This window comes from Ascidiella aspersa, chromosome 7 (assembly GCF_963924565.1).
Source record: "Ascidiella aspersa chromosome 7, kaAscAspe10.2, whole genome shotgun sequence".
NCBI classification, from domain to species: Eukaryota; Metazoa; Chordata; class Ascidiacea; order Phlebobranchia; family Ascidiidae; genus Ascidiella; species Ascidiella aspersa.
In genome coordinates, this window is record NC_139453.1 from 8919283 (window position 1) to 8939423 (window position 20141).

Sequence of the window (20141 nt, forward strand, 5' to 3'; positions counted from 1 at the left end):
TACATTTATTTTTTGTCGTAACCTAGAAGTATGTGTAGCGAAATATCCGGTCGCATTATTTTCATGACTGGGGGGGCTCGTGTGCCTTTATTATTTGCTGTTGACGTTTTAACTATTTCTTTTCGTGTTGTGTAGAATCGCCTTTGATGATTTAGTGCCTTTTTGTACCAACTTGGACGATATAACTTTTAATGACCTTAGCTGATTTTGAACATCACATCATATTAGATGATACGACATTTTGCGTTTTAGTGAACACGTATAGAATGAAGTAAATTAGCCTTAGAGAAAAAGCATTACTTGTTTGGCAAATTCCGAAGAAATACACATATCAGATCAACAAACCATTTCAATTTGGCTAGGGTGTATTTTATTTGTTGGACATTCACAACTTCTTCAAATTTTAATTGCATTATTTTTTGCCTACAGTTAAGAAAACATCAGTGTATATAGAGGTTTCATTTGTTGCTGTATTTATGAATGTTAACCCGTTGATTTCGAACCGATAAAATATTCTATGATCTTATTTTCTTTCTGGTTTATCGTAAATTCGATCCGAAGTTTAAACAATACAGACTTTGCGCCGATGCCAGGGATACTAAAAATGTTACTTACGTCACGTCACCTGCAAACAAATTTAAGATACAGCCAAAATCAGTGCTCTTCAACAAGCGTTTGCCGGATCAAATAAAGGGTATATAAATATATATATACTGTACAAAAAGTGTACAAAAGAAGTGTATTGCCTACAAAGGGTATATAGACAAAACAGTTAACAAAATATATTTTTTTGGTTCGTCCTGACATTTTTGGAATGCTATGCAGAAGGCCCAATGTGAAATCACTCTGTTATTGAGAAAAAGTTTTGATTCTTATTTTCAGAAATACAAATAACATTTGAAAGAAACTAAAGTTATTTGAGGAACAATTTAAGTCAAAGCAAATCATTTTTTTCATTTTTCTGTAAGATAGTGCTTAATAAATGTCAGATCCGCATACACACAAGACTATTTGGTCCAAAGGGTTGAGTGGTTAGGAAATACAGGGTGAAGAGTTGATATTTTTCGGACACCCGCACTTTTTTGTGAACCCAGTGACCGACTATATGTGGGACTACACATAAGCTCGGCTCAATCAGAAGATGCAGACTGTTGTTGTTTTTTGAAGAAAGCAATGTATTGCAAGCCGACAGGTTGAACTCACGATCAAAACACACAATAAACAACAATACGTTACAACCTCAGAATAAAGTTGCTGGCTTAACAATAAGATAGCACCCGAATTCCACATAAGCATCCTACTTTTAATGGAATATTTACTTTGATCAGTTGCGCTTTGCTTCTCTCTCAGCAAATTTAACCTTCATGTCGTCGCAGTTGATCCCGACCTATGAAATATAACAATAGTCAATCGCTAGTAATCAAAATTTAAGTGTAAAGCGGGTAGGACATACTGTACAGTTTACAAATCAAAAATTGCTGTAGTCCGTTATAGCAATGACTTGACTTGACCTAGGTCTTTCGGACAAATGACTTTGGTTAAATTAATTTGTTTTCATTAATCAAAAAGCGCAAAGAGCTGCCAAGCAAGTTTATATTAAAGTTTGAGAATCAGTGGTTTGTCTGTTTGCTATTTTTTAACCTGTTGCATTGGTTTGTGCTTTTGGGCGCCAAAGAGCATTGCTTGCCCGTGATAAAACTCCTAACAACTTAAGTTCCCTAACCGGAACTTTTTTATCGATTTGGGGCCAAGGTTTTCCAAACCGTAACCGAACCTGAACCATTTTTTATGAGATTTTAAGGAGCCGAACCGGAACTGAACCGAATAATTTGAAAAAACCTGAACCTTAATCGAACCCGCCAAGAAAGCGCTTGACGTCACAAACTTGTATTTTACTTTGTATTTTATAAGACTTTATTTATTTTTTAGATGATTAAATACGAGTTGCTATTCAATAGTTATACTCTCTACATTTATTGACCCACATTTTTATATTTAACGCAACTTAAATTGTATCCGAACTGGAACTTTATGAACCGGTTTTAAAATAACGATGGTTGAACCGGCGCTGAACCGGCGCTGAACCGGAACTTTTAAATTGCTCCAAGCCAAAACTGGAACTGAACGTGATTCCTAAAAAATACTTGAACCCGAACCGAACCTGAACCGGAAAAGTAAAACGGCTCGACTTCCTGCTTGAAACAGAATTAATAAAAAAATTCGTACCATAGCGTCGCCAAGGTCTTCGCTTAGTTGTGCCAGTTTTGTAGGGTCCTGGTAGTTGGCCACTGCCTCTGCCATGGCCTTGGCTCGCTTTTCCGGGTTGTTGCTCTTGAAGATGCCAGAGCCCACGAACACGCCATCCACGCCAAGCTGCATCAGCAAGGACACGTCGGCAGGCGTGGCTAAAAACACATAAGGACAACAAATGACTACCTGACGGGGTCTTTAACCGGATCACTGTGGGGCTTGTGTCCTGGCATTATTTTCTGGGTAACACCGGGTTTTTGGGGCTAGTAAAATAGTAAAGTATTACCTTACTGACACTTAAATTATTACCTTATTACCTACACCACAACCAAAAAGAAAAACTCGGGCCCTACTTCCAAGTGGCGGTACCTTCCCCCTTTGGGAGAATGGTTGTCCTGAGGACTGGGCCTGAACCATTACTGACACTTCAGGCATTCCTGGCCAACTTACTTTTTCGCTAATGGAAAAAAGAAGCCACTACCCCCATTACCCCTTATTTTACTATTACTTTAGTTAGTAAAACTAAAAATCTATCAGGCCACGTAGGCTATGCGTTGTTCGAATGCTGCTCAGCAAGCGATAAGGCAACTCCTGATAAAAAAAAGTCCATTACAAGTCTAATGTTGACGGAAAGGCACAAGAGCAGGGGTGGAGAACTTACGGCCCGCGATTTTTATCACAACCTGGGCGCAAGGCCATTTCTCACATATTTTTTGGCTATTTCAATCGTAAATCTCGTTCCTCCGACGAGTGTAAACTGAAAAATACCCTAGATTTAATCCTGATTAACTGTCGTTGCGGTTATAATAAGATGCGTGAAGTCTACCAGTTAATATTTAACGGCTCGCAAGAGACGTTTTTGAGTTTGGTTAGGCCAGTGACTAGAAAAAGTTGCCCACCCCTGCAAGAGGAAGTTTCGAAATGCGCTGTAATTTAAGCCTGGGCAAATAAAATGCAAGCCCGAAGCTTTAGTCCGACTGGAGTTTGTTTGACGATCCATTCAGCTCTCAGGTTAAGTAACATGCACATAGACGTTTAAGCCCTAAATTTTGGGTTCGAAACTAAAAAATACGAGAGAAACCTGAAAACGTTTTTTAGTCGTAACTAGGACCGAAAAGCGAGTAGGCCTATATTTGATTTTGTATATTTCTTGGAAGAAAAGTGAAATGTCAAAAAGTGTTTAAATTTGGGTTCTTATTTTTGTGCGGCAATGACGAGTAACGTTTGACCGACATTCGTTATATTATCAGTTATCCTGTTTTAAACATCATGCTGCTTCTCGGCTCGATGGAGGAACTTTGTGAAGCACATTAGTGTAAAGAAAGTAAAACAGCGACGCAAACGTTGAGGAGTGTTAATTAAGGTCAACGACTTAAGGACCGAACCCAGAATTAACGGAAAATATGAAATTTGAGTTCCATTCAAGTTAAAAAGGCGAATGTACAGAAAAATCCGAAATTAGTATTCTCCGTGGTGTTTTGCTATAGAGGGCACCTTTTTCGTAAAAGCGTTCTTGACAAAACAATTAAGGGTGTGAAATACTTACTGAAAAACAGTTGTGCAAACTATACATGGTATATAAAATAATGAGAAAACAAGATACGTCTTGTTCAAAGTTTTTCTCACCTAATCCACCAGCAGCAAAGTTGACCACTGGGAGTCGCCCGAGCTCCGCCGTCTTTTTCAGCAAATCGTAAGGAGCCTTAAAAAAATAATACCTTTCTGTAAAACGAAAAAACAGCAATTTTTACCCAGGCACAAGCTTGTCTTCAATTATTGTAGGCGACGAAAGATTATCTGGGCGATTAGGTAGTTCAATTATCAAACAAAGCGGCACAAATCGTAAAAGCAGTGTTTCTACAAAGTTAGTGAAAGAAACACACACATATATGAAACAACTGTGATCTAGCCCTTTAGAAGCTTCTCTTTGACCAACGATTGCGGCCATGGCTTTCGTTGTACTGTTTACAAAGTGTTTGGGGCGAATCTGCTGTTAAAAACCACATGGGTCCCTTTGATGCGAAACGTTCACACCGAACTATACAGAATGGCAAATTGTCAATAATATCGCCAAGAGTACAATTCATTCAAACATTTATAAGCCTAGTTCCCTACATACAAACACTGCAACGATGTATAGTTGGCGCAAATAAAGGCAAGACAAACAGGAAATAGTTTACATTAGCAAACCTGCAATTTCTTTGCGTACGAATATAGTTCATCGGCGTCAAAGGCTTGAGCTTGGCGAATCTGTCTGTTTATTGTACGCGCATGTCTCACGGCTTCGACAACATTCCCCGTACCAGCTTCACCCTGTGTACAGTAAGAGACTAAAATCAAGATTGGAGTCACAACATTTCGCTTGTTTTCTCCCGAGCAATATGTTGTCCAAAATATATAATTTTTAGTTTTTGAAAACAGTATTATAAATATTATGGTAGTTAGGTAAACTTCGAGCTTAATAATTTTACAGCCAAATATTACAGCCAACTCCAACAATCCAAAACATTTTAAATGAAATTGTTTTCCTTCCTAATATCACCAAATACAAGCAACATATTTGAATCAAGAATAACAGCAATTTAGTATAAACAACACAAAAAGTGTTTATTCTTTGTGTAAATTCTCTTCAAAACAAAGTCATGCTCATTAAGTAATTGATCATTATTGTCATGAAATAACATAAATGGTTAAAGTTTGGCTCCAAGTATTCACTTCATCTCCTACTAATAATTATTAAACTACTCTTTCAATGCTAAATATGAATGTTTCCTATAAGTTTGTACTCCAAGCAGCTTACTGATTTTTATAAAGATTTTAATGTGGTGTTAAATGGCAAAGATATCTAATCAGATTTATTTTTATAAAAGTTTCTTTTGAAACTTGAATGTTTAATGTAGACTGTTACTAAAAATAATATTTTAAACAGTTTTATTATAACTGGATAACTTCATAACAATGTTGGTGATGTTTGGTTTGCTTGCACAGCCTTTGTTGATATATTATGTGTGTTAATGCGTTAATTTGTGTTAATTTGTCTTACAGTGTGTTAATTTGTCTTACAGCCAAATAGGTGATAGTTGGTTTAACACTTAGGAATGTACGGTACTTAATATTATTTTATTCCGATACCGAGACCCGATATTTTGGACAAAAAGTATCGCGATCCTATTCGATACCAAATGACGTCATTACTATGCTTACAAAAAAAAATGAATTTGAAACTTCCATTTTTCAGGTTATTATAGGCCAAAATTTGCTTTAGAGTTAGGAAGTTGAGTTACTTCTAGCTATTAACCTTTTGTTTTTGAGAAGATCACCTTTTAAAACAGAAATCGCTGCTTTTGATTACAAAACATTGAGGAAATTCCTCTATGAATTTGGATTCAAATCGGCACCAATACCGCCCTATATTATTGACAAATACCGATACTACCGCTTAGCATCGGGTATGACTCTGATTCGGTATGAACTGATAAATTAAAATGTACCAGCCTAAAGTTAGCTCTTTCTTTATAGACAGCTTGTGAAAGGGTACAAAACCCACCACAAACCTTAACCACAACTTTTATCATTATGCCCGTTTCTCTAGTTTTCGTATCGAAGGTAAGTTTGTAATGAATGACTATACGCATTACCGACCGTAGTGATTGGACTCGCGAATCGTTTTATTTTTCTGAAGTCGTACTAGGGAGTTTTGGCTCCAGTAACACTATACATAAGTCTACCGACACATATTACTAGCTTCGCCACAGTACCTTGGTTCGGATCATGGCAGCGCCTTCGGATATTCTGCGCAGCGCTTCGCCGAGGTTTCGCGCCCCGCAGACGAACGGCGTCTTGAACTTGTGCTTGTTGATGTGGTTTTCCTCGTCGGCCATTGTAAGAACTGTAAAAATTAAAACGACACGAATCATGCAGGTAAATAGGTAAAGGTAAACTGCTGCTGGCAGCGTATATACAGCATTGTTGTTCGGCCACTAATTTAAAGCAATCTGAATGATTTTTGTTTAGCAAAAGTGTCATGTGCGGCGGTAACAGAACACGCATACGAATCTTTGTAAATGGTCGAATTTGTTTAATTCTAAATAGGGTAATCAGGTGAAACTACCGACAAATTGTATTAAAATCTTTACAAGCTTTCGCACACCGTGCTACATCAGGTAATTTACCCTATGCAGTGTTACTGGCAACATTTGTAAAATAGGCCACCAATTATTACTTTTCTATTAAATATTGCCAACGGTCATTTCAGTTCATGTTTTAACTATCTAATTTATTTTATTGAAATATGAGTTTTTATAAGATCAGTTACAGCGGCCTAAACAATTAAGCTAAAAGTTACTAAAAATCCTTTTCGTTGAAAAATTTATTTGTTCCTTAATTTTGTTTTAAAATTTTTTTCATTTTTTTTTATTCGTATCAAACCTTCCGATTCGTCAATCATATCGACTCCCAGGGTTTCGATTATCTGCGCTTCAGCAAAATGTCCGATTCGACTCTTCGCCATCACTGGAATGCTAACTGCCGCGATGATTTCCTTAATTATCTGCGAAAATGAGATTAAACTTGAGTTGCATGCTTCCGTATAAAAACATGTAGACGGCGTAAGAGCCTATCAAGTCCGTGGGAATGACAGTCCGTTAAGTCTGATGCAATCGACAGGAGCCGATTCTCGATCCAAACGACTAGTATTGATAATTCCCAATTTTAACCAGTGTGATAACGACTTGTCAAAAACTTGACTCAAGTGCACTTAAGTCATTATTCACAAATGACTTGAATTAACTTAAGTCTTTTGGATGAATGACTTGTCTTGGACCCAAGTCATTTTGTCAAATACCTTGGGTTAAAATTAATGTATTTTCTCGAAATGTTTTTAAACAAAATATCATATATATATATAATTTTTGTAGGTAAAACAACTTTGTAGGCTATAATTAGTTTAAAGGTTTTATTTTTATATTAATGAATTAAAGTTGACTTGCTGTAATAATGACTTGACTTGGGCAACTGATGACTTGCACTGGGACTTGTTATTTTTACAAAAGACTTGACTGGGACTTAAGTCATTTCAAAATGACTTGTTTACAACACTGTCTTCAACCATGGTTAGTGATCCTATGCAAGAAATTTTTCCTTATAATGAAAAGTAAAAAAAAAAATCAGTCCAAGGTAACTTAATTTTTTTACTGCTAAATCAATTTTTAATCATGTTCGGTTCGATACGATCCATTTTGGCATTTGTTCACAGCGTTAACGTCATTTGGTTCCAGTAGCCTACCCAACGTGTCGGCCCGGCGTCGGAATGCGAAAGTGATCGGATAACCCTGACAATCTAATTTATACTCGTGTCAAGCAGTTTAGTTACATTGACGAACGAATCTGATTCGAAGGAATTTTTCGTTTGAGTGTACCTTAGGGTCGGCCATTCTTGCAACTCCGCCATCTTTTCGAATATCGGCAGGAACACGCTCCAGTGCCATCACAGCACACGCCTGCACAAAAAAAACAAAGCTAAATAGAGTTTCCATTGTTAAGATTAACAGTGAGTTTTCTAAAGCGAATTTCGATGTTAGTGCTTTATGGCCTATTTAAATTGTGTAAGCATTCTATTGCTTGCGGTCAAAGATCGCTGACCACATGGTGCCTTGACGTTCTATTTTTCCTTACGGCAGTTGGTGTTACTACCTTGTAACGGTAGGAGCTCATATTGTGAGTTACTTGTAAGTGTTTGGCGATGATGTTAACTTACACTGATGCTGTTTCTGTTTTTAATAACGAATTAAGATATCGAATTGTGTAAGCCTCTTTGTGTTATTAATAAATTCCTGTGCAATGATAAAGACTTCAGTATAGGATCGGATCCATTAGTTTTCATCCATAAAACGGCCTACATGGTGTCGAAATGGCCCTGGCCTGGACCTACCTACTAAGAGTTCTTAATCTGCCCTAATAAACACAGTTTTCATCTTGATCTTGAATTTTTTTTCTTGAAAAAAATGCTGGTTCGTATCATAGACGGCGACTTTTAATTTTTTTAAAATAGGACGTCACAAAATGGCCGCTGAAAACATAAATTTATATGCGGAGTGGGGAAAGAAGATAAAAGTATTTTAAATTGTTGGCAATAACCGACTAACAGGCGGAATTAATGCGGATATTGGACTTCAAAATCGTGTTTGGTGTGTAGATTTATCATTATTTTAGGGGGGCTGAAAACTCGTTTCTACTAGGGGTGTTTTGGGTGCCCTGAGCACCCTAAACTCGACGACCATGGTTTGTATATACGTTTGATAAACCATTTTAGGTTATTTCTTACAAAGATGTCTTATATTTTCCTGTAATAAACGAGCCTGGCTTACCAGAAAGCGAATTGGAACCTATTTAAACGGAAACAACGTTTTTTCCCTATTATGTCATCAATTTTCGACAAAAAAAAGCAATTTCCGCAGTTTTAACCATGAAACTGACATACCGCTGGCATTGGCACCGTAAAGGGAAACATAAAACTGTGGTGTCACCAGCCCATGCTAGATGTGGCACAAAAATCAATTTTAGTGAACAACGTAATATTTTTTTATTGACGTGAAACCGTTATCCTTCGAAAAACCCTGGAGTGGTTGATATTACAAATGTACAGGCAATATTTTGACTCCGACTCTTTTTTAAACTACAACACGCTAACTCTTTTAACGCTAACTCTTTTAACGCTAACTCTTTTAACGCTAACTCTTTTAACGCTAACTCTTTTAACGCTAACTCTTTTAACGCTAACTCTTTTAACGCTAACTCTTTTAACGCTAACTCTTTTAACGCTAACTCTTTTAACGCTAACTCTTTTAACGCTAACTCTTTTAACGCTAACTCTTTTAACGCTAACTCTTTTAACGCTAACTCTTTTAACGCTAACTCTTTCAACGCTAACTCTTTCAACGCTAACCCTTTTAACGCTAATCCTTTTAACGCTAACCCTTTTAACGCTAACCCTTTTAACGCTAACCCTTTTAACGCTAACTCTATTACTCTTAAAAACTTTTCTAGCTCCAACTCTTCTAACTCCAATTCTACTAATACATGTATAAATCAGTGGAAATCTGCACATTGCGTCATGCGCACAGTCTAAAAGTGAGCACATTTCAGGGCATTTTTTCGCACATTACGCAAAAAACGCCACGTCCCCTGTTCCCTATATGGTTGCAGTTAGGACAAGTCAGCCAACATATTTGCGTTTCTACAAAAATTCTCACCCCGGCTTGTTCGGCAACTCTGGCTTGATCGGCGTTGACAACGTCCATAATGATGCCGCCCTTCATCATCTGGGCGAAGCCGGTTTTTACCTTCAACGTCCCTTAATTTTGACAAAGAGCGTTTAAATATTGAGGGTTTTCTAAATGTTTTTTCGTGCAAAAACTGAGTAAAAACAAAAGTTTATTTGTACGGTTTTTGGCGCTGGTCTAGAATCATACCACTTTTTTACAGTAGCGAAACGAGTTTAAAATTTAAATTATGAACTGGGAGAATAAATATATTAATATAATGTTTGACCGACCCAAACCAAAATAATGTTAGCAACATTAACCCCCAGGACAAAGTGTGGTAGGACGCTAGACCAGTGTCATTTTATCTGATTTAACTTTTGAAGTTTAGTTTAAGAAATAACTAACTTAGTAGCTTAAAATGAATAGTTACGCCTATCAGCTATTTGAGTAAAGTTTTATACTGTAAGCTTGTAATATTTTATGTATAGTCTTGCGCAACCAGGTTGTTAAGGTTAAAGCATCCAGTGCAAACTAAACAAAGCGGTTATTAAAACATACAAAACCGTTGAGCATATAATAGCAGCCCCGCCAAAAAAGAACATACGTCACGGCAAGAAGCATGACAAAGCATTTATCCGGCACAATGCAGTTAAAACTACAGTCGAGACTTTTGTTCTCTCGTACAAAACCAACAATATGAGATATGGACGCAATTTCCTTACCTGTGGCCTGTTGCTGCTCCATGTTAGTTATATTTAAACAAAAACAAAAACAAAACGACTGTATAACCTTCATAAAACAGAAAAGGGTTATAGGGAGCAATGTTGCATTTTATGTTAAGCCATCTTTGACCAGCAGTAAATTATAAAAAAACTATATTATGTTTAAAAATAACATATTAAAGGTTTAGTAGAAGACTGTGCAGACAACTATTATTTTCATGCTTTATGAATTTATGACCAAGTAAATGTATTACTTTAATCCTGCTCCATTGTACGAACGTTCTAATTTGAGCAAAATAGAAAACGCTAACTGACTTTTGACATAAAGGCCATTTAAAGTGAAAAATAGAAGGCCTTATGAAACTTTAAGTTGGTTTACGGCAGCCAAGCGCGATTTCTGAACTATAATCACGAATTTTAAGAACGTATTCTCACAATTTAACTCGATCTACCGCTAAGACAACAAATTTCCCTAAACTTGCGTGATGACATTGCATTTTAGCTTGCGTAACGAATTTCAGCTGTCAATGAACCTTACCATTGTACACCATTGCGTTTCAGCTTTTGCGTGCTGATTAATTCTTCTTAATGAACATTACAGTCTTTCACATCTGTTTAAACTATGCTACCTATCTATGTGACTGGCTGATCTGCTGAAGGGCGTATAAATGTGCTTTTACCTTGCTGTTTCGCCAAATATCGCTTCTGTTGCGTCATGCCTTCTCGAAGGGCGTGTGAAAACCCGCCCACCTACTGTTAGTCTGCAGCTCCAACTCGAGTGGACGTCTTACATAAGTGCGCCATGTGTAGCTCAACTGAACTCTTACGGCGTGGTGAGCGCGCTTGACAATTGATCAACTGCTCTGCGGGGCGCTGGTGATTTCATCATCAGTCAATTACGCGGCAGGCCTAGTTACGTTGTGCGAGCTGTACGAGTCGGCAACTGGACTCTTAATCAGAACTGTCTGACTTCGCAGCAGCTAAATATCGTAACCAAGAAGGCTTTTAGCTATTTGTGCCTCAGAGGCTATTAGCTATTTGTGAAAGTATAGCCTAAAACTGTAGGTTTCACTTCGACTGCAGAGTATTTTGTTTCGACTTAATAACGCACTTCTTAGGCTCTGTTTGCTTAGCTGACTGTGAGCGGACGGTTTTAAGAAAGAGTATGTTCTGTGCGTTTTTCAAACCGGATATGCCTACTCACTGGTGCCTATATCAAATAGCACGCCATTCAAGCCTAGACTCCGTGTAGAAACAGTGAATAGCCGATATTTTCAGATTTTCGCACGAATAGTCCATACTCTGAACAATTAGATTGGTGTTAACTTTGGAACTGATTTTTGTTACTTGAGTGTAGTCAAGAAGAAGAAATGGCACGGCAAAGGTACATTTTAAGTTGGATTGACGTTCCAATGCTTTACAAACATTATTTTAGAAGATATCAGTAGCCTAAAACATTATTGGAGCATTATTTGAGAAACTAAAAACCCAATTAAAAGCACGGGTATTTTATAGTACAGATAATATTTGTGAATCGTCAAATATATAAGAATATGTTAGAATTTCGCTCTCTGTGTACACGCCTTGCACTTTCATGCTTTTAATAAACTTGATTTACAATAGCCATCGGCGCAGAACTATAACACACTCCCAATAATTACAGTAGGACATTTGCCAGTATCCCATTGATTTCCCCGGGGAGCAATAGAGATATCAATTGCAAAAAAACGTGTGGAACATGCCATGGGTCCACCAACTGTTTCGTATAATAACGTGAACTTTTAATTTTTTTCTCGACTATGGTGAGTATTGTAACTGAACCACGGCCGTCATTTTAAATTTATCAGTGGCAAGAAGGACTAAGTTAGCTATTAGGCAAAACAAGCACGTGCTTAGTGCACTAAGGAAAGGGAGCGCTACAGAAAGTTTCATAACCGACTTTTTAATAGTGCCTGAGTGTTGAATGAAATATTTTTCTGGTTAAACGTATTAGACCTCAATATTGGCCCGTGAAAAAATATTTTTTGTTTATTTGTTGGATATGTCTTGTGTGGTTTATTTTGTTTAAATTTTAAATAACACATATAGGGCAAAATTTTATTCAAGTGTTTAGGCTTAGGGCCTCTAAAAGGCTTGTCCGGCACTGGTGGCAGAAGGATATGGAAATCGTTACGTGTTAACGTTACCCCCGGGATTTCTCTGGGCTCTTAACCTAATAAGTTCCACTTTTTGCAGCGTGAACGTTGGGGTGCTTGCAATACACGGCGGAGTGGTGGAACACTTCGATTGCCTGAAGAAGGCTGCCGAGCAACTTCAATCGAACGGACATGAGGCCGTCCGCTTTAACGTCTTCAACGTTACCAAACCGGAGCAGGTAAATCTTCAGTGTTGTAAACTCGTCATTTTGAAATGACTGAAATTCCAGTCAAGTATTTGTTAAATAATTTAAGTCTATGTCAAGTCAATTATAAAAGAACTTAAGTCCCAGTCAAGTCATAATAGAGCAAGTCAATTTTAAGTCCTTACCGTAAAAAATAAACTAGAAACTATTAAAATTTGTGAATTAGTCCTGCTATGAACCATACCCTCTATTAAAAAAATCCATCCTATTGCAAGCAAAATGTTTTACATGCGAAATTTAAGATAAATAACTCAGTTTTGTAATGAAAAGTGCTTAATGAAAACAGTTATCTTAACAAACCTGATCTGTTCAAAACACTTACGTCAAGTCAAGTCATTTGAATAGCGTGACTTAAGTGTACAAGTAATTGATTTAAGTCATTACAACACTAAATCGTAACGCAAAATATGCATCACTATGACACCTAGATCTGCGATGACTACTTTTACGTTGCGCCTACATGACCTAATAGCTTCCGGAGTGCTGTTACACATTTAAACGTAAAAATTGACAGTATGTGACCCGGTTTGCCCCTGGCTTGTCTTGTCCCTGCTTTGCATCACAGCAAACGATGTTTAACGTATAGGTGAATGACGAACTGGACGGCCTGATTCTTCCCGGAGGCGAGAGCACTGTGCTGACCAAACATCTGAGCAAAAACGGATTTCTTGATCATTTGCGCAAATGGACGAAGCAGCAAAACAAGGTTTGTGGACTACAGAAAACCCGCGTTTTTATAAAACCTTCTAGTAGCATTTTTATAACCAAATCACGTTTTTGAATGTGCCTGTATGTTCGCGGCAAACTTTATCAGCCGTTTGCGTAAAATGAACTGTGATAAACTTCGCGAAATTTATATGTTACATTTCACACAGCTAAAATTATTAAATTTGAAAACTAGTTTTTTGGTTACACAGCGAATGGTTGCATTTAAATTTAAAGCTAATAGTTGCATTAAAAACTTTTTTCTAAATTCTATTTGCCAACATTTAACATACTCTATATGTTGTTTAGTTCACGTGGGGTACGTGTGCAGGATTTATCCTGCTCTCCAATCAAGTTAGCGGGCACGGAAAAGATGCGGTATCCCTGGTAAGGCTTTCTGTTGTCAAAACAAAATAAAACGCAATTACATATAGAGTCTACAATATGTTTCTGGTATTAGTTCTAGAGTTTTAAAGTTACAGTTAAAACACATAAAATATATGAAATATTACCACACAAATTCCTTGGTTTGGGTATCACTTATTTATAAAGGCATATCTCTGTGGTTGGTTATTGTCGATGATTCTATATTAACTGTAGAATGTGATTCTAAATATAGGCTACATATTAAATGTTTTTTTATTGGCCCCGATTGGACCAACAATGTACAGATGTTCGTATAACAAACGATGACATCGTGTTGCGTGGCTAACGACCGTACTTAGTTTACAATGCAGTAATAATAGAGATTTCGTCGCTTACGATCACAACAGGTTATTTAGAGATGACAGCGAACGGTGACAGTAGCCGTACGCACGTTTGTGTTTGCTTTCGGCCGCTAAATACAGTTGTCATCGAGGCGGGTTCATTATATAACATGATTATCACTGGTTAAAAAAAGTGTCACAGTGCCAAATCGCTAAGACACAGAATAAACCATTTCATTCCGACATATATTTCGCCAACTAAGGCATCGTCAGTATATCTGAATAAAAACAAACGCAACAGTATAAGAGTCTTATACTGTTGCGTTTGTTTTTATTCAGATATACTGACGATGCCTTAGTTGGCGAAATATATATATATCTTTTAAGATCTGGTTAATGTGTCTGACCTGAATTGCTAGCTTTGCTAGATTATTTTGCTGTTACTGATCAGGAATTAAGGTCGACATTTATCTTGCGAGGGTCAAGGTGATTTCCATTTTTAACATATTCAGTGCAACATTCATTCCGACATAACGATATTTTGTTGTGCAAAAATTTGCTCTGGTACGTATTATGACATAGGTATTCCAGCGATGAGTGACGACAAAAATGCAATATTTTATGCGTTAGATTTGTCGAAATATAGTGGGTGAAGAAATTGAAAGTTTTACCTATATATCTTAAACATTCTGCCTAACATGGATTTTGAATGATTGAGATTAAACATATTATTCTAATTCGAGCGTGATGATGAAGTATTTGATCCCGGATTTACACAGACTTGGACAACTAGATAATTCTAGTTTTCTAATTCAATGAATAAGAGCAAGGAGCGCCTAATTCTAATTCTAATCTAATTTGTAAATTGCTTGTGCGCTCTAATTCTAGTTCTAATCTAATTCGGATTTTACCAAAAAATGCTACTTTATCCAACGGCATTTTTAGTCTCTTAGTCAAAAAAAAATTCGAATTCCAACTCTTTGGTTGGAACGTAATTTGCACAGTCTGAAAAGCATATGCTATGCTAAAAGGCATCAATATTAGCACACACATATTTACTATTCACTTTCCTATTAGAATAATTGCGATTTACTGAAACTTATTGTGAATATTCAAATGTAATTCTAGTCCTAATTCTAGTTCAAATTCGTTTTTTTTTAGAATTCGGTAATTCTAATTCTAATCTAATTTGAGAAAACCCAAAATGATCTAATTCTAATTCTAATCTAATTGGAAAAAAAATGAAATGCTCTAATTTTAATTCTAATCTAATTTTAAAAAGCTAAAATAAATCTAGTTGTCCAAGTCTGGATTTACAAACGTACTTTTTGACCTTATAATATTGCGCTTTTGTGTCGAAATAAAAAGTGATGGATCTGATGTTACGTTGCACTACAAAATTATCACCGGTTGCTAATTACGCCGACTGTGAATTCTAAAATTCATTATTAGTTTTGCGTCTTTGCTTTTAAATGTAGGGCTATATAGGATTTAGGTTTTCGCATTTCGGGATATATATATAATAACGTAATATTTTTGTGCGCTCTGGTGTTCGCCCGTTTAATTGGACTCTGGATCTGTTGTTTCCTGTCTCTAAACAATTCTACAAATCTCACGATCATTTATCGCTTGTGTTTCGCCGCGGTTTAACTTCGCACGAAAAGGTCCGCCCATTGCAATCTTTCCACGAAACGGCCGCCCTGTAAGGCAGGCCTCGGGTTCTCGGGAGCGCGTCGGTTCCCGTGAGAGAGAGTTTTTGTTTAACGTTTATTATGAGCGGCTGACCGCTTAGCCCTAGAGAGTAGTAAACGTTTTGGGTGTAGCCTTGTGATATTAAGGGGTAAGACTTTGTGTTATATGCTCTGTCATTCGGTTGTTTGTAAGTAATTGTGTGTGTCTAGTTGTGATTATTGTTTGTGGTGTGGTAATATTTAACTCTTGCAACCAATACATCTGTACATTGGGTTTTCTTGTTGTGGTCTTTAATATAAACTCTCTTTGCTAGTTTATTTAATACCCGAAAAATAGGGCTCACTAGCGGCTTTAACGGGAAGCCAAGGTAATTTTCTAAAATTACTAGTTAAAGTCGTAACATCTGGCATTGTTAACCACTCATTGATTAAAGTTCAATAAAAATAAATGTTATGCTACAACCACTCAGTGATTAAAGTACAATGAAAATAAGTTTTATGCTAGAATTAAAACGAAGAGGGTGTTCAATCCCGGATCGGACAAACTTTTTGCTCAAAACATAGGGTTTTTATATCAAAATAAAATGCGACCAGCTTGGCATCCTTAACCATCCCTATTTATTAATAAGTAACGGAAACGAACTTTGGACAAGAAAACAATTATAAAAAAAATAAAGGGGGGAGAGAACTAGAATTTTGACAACTAGATTTTATTTTTTGATTTTTTTAAATTAGATTAGAATTAAAATGAGAGCACTTGTTTTTCAAACTTTTTTTTCAAATTTTTCAAGGTTTTTCAAAGTTTGTTTAAAATTGAAATTAGAGCATCTATTCCAATTTATATTAGAATATAGAATTACCGAATTCCCAACAACTATAAATGAAACCACAATTTAAACCAAAATTACGTTTAATTAATTCACAATCAATTGAGGTTATTTGCTATTGATTCTCATAATATTCAAAATTTAGCTGTTTAGTTATTGCGACCGAAGAGTATTTAGTTCTTTGTTCAGGATGAGAGACCAAAGTATGCCGTTGGACAAAGTTCAATTTTTTGTAATACCGGAATTAGATTAGAACTAGAATTAAAGCGCACAAGCAATTCAAAATAGATTAGATTTGGAATTAGCTGCACTTTGTTCTAATCTAATTCGTTAAATGAGACTAGGGTTCACCATATTGCGACAGTTTGTGTTGCACATTACAGTTATCGGAACCTTTATGTAAAAAGGTTGGTTACTCTTGCATTAGACAACTGGACTTAAACCAACTCTTTTCAGGCCAGAATTGTTTTAAACCATCTCGTTTCTAACAAGAATTAAAATAAACCAACTTTTTCGCCAAAATTAAAATAAAACAACTCTTTTCGAACAAGAATTAAAATTAACCAACTCTTTTCGAACAAGAATTAAATTAAACCAACTTTCTTTGAACAAGAACTCAGACAAGCCAACTTTTGTCACCAAGAATTAATATTAACCAACTATTTTCGAACAAGAATTGAAATAAACCAACCCTTTTCGGTCAAGAACTACAATAAACCAATTCTTTTCGGTCAATAACTAAAATAAACCAACTCTTTTCGGGCAAGAACAAAAGCTAATCAACTCGCCAACTGTTTAGATCGGCGGATTGGACGTTACCATCGTTCGAAACGCCTTCGGTCGCCAGATCAACAGTTTCGAGGGTGAACTGCTGCTGACCGACGCCAACCTGGCCAACTCCGAATCCAAGTTCCAGGGGGTCTTTATCCGGGCGCCCGGCGTCAAATCGGTGGACAGCGACGCCGTGTCGGTGCTCTGCCGATTTCCGGACGGCGCCGCCACCAGCGGAACCGGGGAATCCCTGATCAGCGCCGTGGGCGTGCGTCAGGGCAACGTCATGGGATGCACCTTTCACCCGGAGCTCACTGAGGACACCAGGTGGCACAAATACTTCTTGGCCGAGGTTTTTCGACTAAAGTACAATTAAGCTTCGTGAACGCAAACTGCATGGGGTTTTAGATCGTTTTTTTTTTCGATTTTAGGTGAAATTTGCTGCTGCTGCCTGGCATTTCTTTAAGATTAAGCGAGATCTTCGCAATTTGCGTTTTCTGTCTGAAGTTTTTCTGCCTTTTTGCCTCATTTTTAAACAATTTGCCGCAAAGTTTTATCAAGATACACAACAATAAAGCGTAGCCCGTGTAGCATAATTAAGCGTGGTGCTGAATTTCTCAATTTGCGGCTCCTGCCTGGGCGTTTTTGCCACGTTTTTAACAATTTCCCGCGAGGTTTTATCAAAATACGCTAGAAAAGCCGTGGCCGCGTGTGGCACAAGCATGGGGTTAAATTTCCCTTCTTTTTTTTAAATAGTTTCAATTTCCCCTCTGAACGGTTTTTTGCCATGTTTAGGCAAAAGTTGTTTTTCGTATACTTTTCTCCTAGTTGTGCGTTGTACTAGCAGGGTTTTAATTATCCATTTTATTGCCCTTTTAGTTTGAATTTGCAATTGCTAGCTAAACATGTTGTTACGGTACGCAGAAGTTTTTATTAATTATTTATTTTTCTTATATACGCGCGTGTCATAGGCGCTAAAATGAAGAACTAATCTTGTCATTTATATCTGTTTTAGTTAAATTCTGCGACTTCCGCTAATACCTGAACGTTTTACCTCGTTAGGCACAAGTTTTGTTACATCTTTTTCTCATCGAAAAAGTGTTTGTCGTGTATCGGAAGGTTTTAAATTACATTAAACATGTATTTTATGGTTATTGCCCTGTACGCGCGGTTGTATATGTGTTTTCTTAAGTATTTAGTTTGTTAGCATTTCTAGTGGAATAATCAAATATAAGACGACGATAGAAAACTATCAATATAATATTGAGTAAATTTCATTTTTAGATCTATTTTTAACAAATGTCGACATATGCATGCTATACTTCTAATTACTTTTCTTATTTTATAAAACAGTCACCTTAAACAAAACAATAAATTTTAGGTCCAAGTTTGACATTCCTATTTTGTTATGAAGAAAATTCCAGAAGGGTCATCTTCCAGAACTGTGTAATGTAAACACAATTTTTTTGCTTCGCAACAACTTTTAAGTTGGTTGTTTTGCGGTTTATTAGGCTGCTCGAAAATACAAAATACAGATAAATAGGGCAACTTATCTTATAGTTAGTGCTTGGTACCACAATATTATCTTCTTATTGAGTAAGGACTTGCTTAATAACTCAACAGACCAGCAATATCACGAATTTCTAAGTCGTTTATATAGGTTAACCTTATTCATCTCAAAATTGTTGAAAGAAAAAAAGTATGGATTGGCTGATTTGTACTTGTATTAACGTGACGTGGTATTTTGTTTAGATCACTACATTAAATTAAGTGGCTTGTATCAACTCTGCCCTCTAAAAAACAATTATTGCTCATAGTCGAGTTTACCAAATTTATTGGTTTAATTTTATTCATTTTTATGTCAATGACTTGACTTGTTTTAATTTTATGTCAATGACTTGGCTTGAAGTTTACTTGTTCTCATAACGACTTGGCTAGGACTTGAATTAGGGAACTGATGCCTAGGTTTGAAACTTGACTAAACGTTAAAGTAAACATAGGATTTTCCTAACTGAGTTGCACATTAAAAAATAATTATCTTCAAACGATAAAGGCGGAAAAAGTTTTAATTAATTTTACCAGGTTGTAGCCTTTTTTACAAAACCGGCTTCGTTTCTTACACCGATTGAATTTTATGTTTATTTTGCGATAGATTGTTTCTGCGTTAGGCTTTTAAATTAGTTAATCTTTGCTCAACAAAAATGCAAAGTCAGGTAAAATGTTGCGTATAGTTACTATTATATTTTGCGCGTGTAAATTTGAAAACAATAAATGTTTGTGTTTTACTACCCAAGCTAGTCTAACATTAATTTTGGAAAAATTTCACTGGAATAATATCGACCTAGTTTGATGTCATTCTTTAATGTCATTCTATACATCGTTCGTTTTGTGACTCCGCCAATTTGCAACACGATCTGTCTGTGGTAGAACGCGTCATATCCGACCGGGCTTCAGGAAATTGTGCCGCCACTCAATCGAGCTATTCTTTATCGTACCAGCTTCCGTTTTTCTCTTTTAGCGCTAAGCACTGGTTATTAATGTCATAAACAACTCATTTGGAACAGATAACAAGGTCCAGTCCAAATTATCAGTTGTCCAAGTCACAGTAAAGTCATAGTTCAAGTGAACTTCGAGTCAAGTTCTTGTCAAAATATAAAACGTTATGCTTTTAAAATAGCTAAACTCGTTCGATTTATGAGCAATAACTCGACTAAAAAAGGACGAAAACCTGACATATAGCAAGCAAATCGTTTTATGCGCAAAAGTTAATCTAAATACACAATTTTATAAATCAATTACTTGATA

The 20141-nt window shown here is 36.5% G+C and overlaps 2 protein-coding genes across 2 annotated transcripts; one reads left to right on the plus strand and one right to left on the minus strand.

Annotated features, from left to right (window-relative positions):
• Positions 1 to 1129: 1129 nt before the first annotated feature.
• Positions 1130 to 10298, minus strand: LOC146137592 (pyridoxal 5'-phosphate synthase subunit SNZERR-like). The gene is made up of 9 exons (XM_083393570.1): positions 10235 to 10298; positions 9501 to 9601; positions 7668 to 7748; positions 6679 to 6799; positions 6009 to 6139; positions 4441 to 4563; positions 3877 to 3952; positions 2227 to 2405; positions 1130 to 1387 (listed from the first exon to the last, which is right to left on the minus strand). The coding sequence occupies exons 1-9, from the start codon at positions 10254 to 10256 to the stop codon at positions 1325 to 1327; spliced, it is 897 nt and encodes a 298-aa protein (XP_083249696.1). The 5' UTR covers positions 10257 to 10298; the 3' UTR covers positions 1130 to 1324.
• A 1025-nt stretch (positions 10299 to 11323) lies between these two features.
• On the plus strand, positions 11324 to 18486 carry LOC146137593 (uncharacterized). Its single transcript, XM_083393571.1, has 5 exons — positions 11324 to 11618; positions 12470 to 12608; positions 13222 to 13341; positions 13650 to 13727; positions 17365 to 18486. Exons 1-5 carry the CDS (start codon positions 11605 to 11607, stop codon positions 17710 to 17712), a joined length of 699 nt encoding a protein of 232 aa, XP_083249697.1. The 5' UTR covers positions 11324 to 11604; the 3' UTR covers positions 17713 to 18486.
• Positions 18487 to 20141: the final 1655 nt, after the last annotated feature.

What these genes read in the sequence shown, in the direction of transcription:
- LOC146137592 (XM_083393570.1), bottom strand. Translation starts at nt 10,256, where the DNA reads ATGGAGCAGCAACAGGCCACAG. An exon ending in GGAGCAGCAACAGGCCACAG is followed by an intron (nt 9,602 to 10,234) that starts GTAAGGAAATTG and finishes GTCAAAATTAAG; the next exon opens with GGACGTTGAAGGTAAAAACC. An exon ending in CGTACGCAAAGAAATTGCAG is followed by an intron (nt 3,953 to 4,440) that starts GTTTGCTAATGT and finishes TATTTTTTTAAG; the next exon opens with GCTCCTTACGATTTGCTGAA.
- LOC146137593 (XM_083393571.1), top strand. An exon ending in ACGTTACCAAACCGGAGCAG is followed by an intron (nt 12,609 to 13,221) that starts GTAAATCTTCAG and finishes TTTAACGTATAG; the next exon opens with GTGAATGACGAACTGGACGG. An exon ending in GAAAAGATGCGGTATCCCTG is followed by an intron (nt 13,728 to 17,364) that starts GTAAGGCTTTCT and finishes CCAACTGTTTAG; the next exon opens with ATCGGCGGATTGGACGTTAC.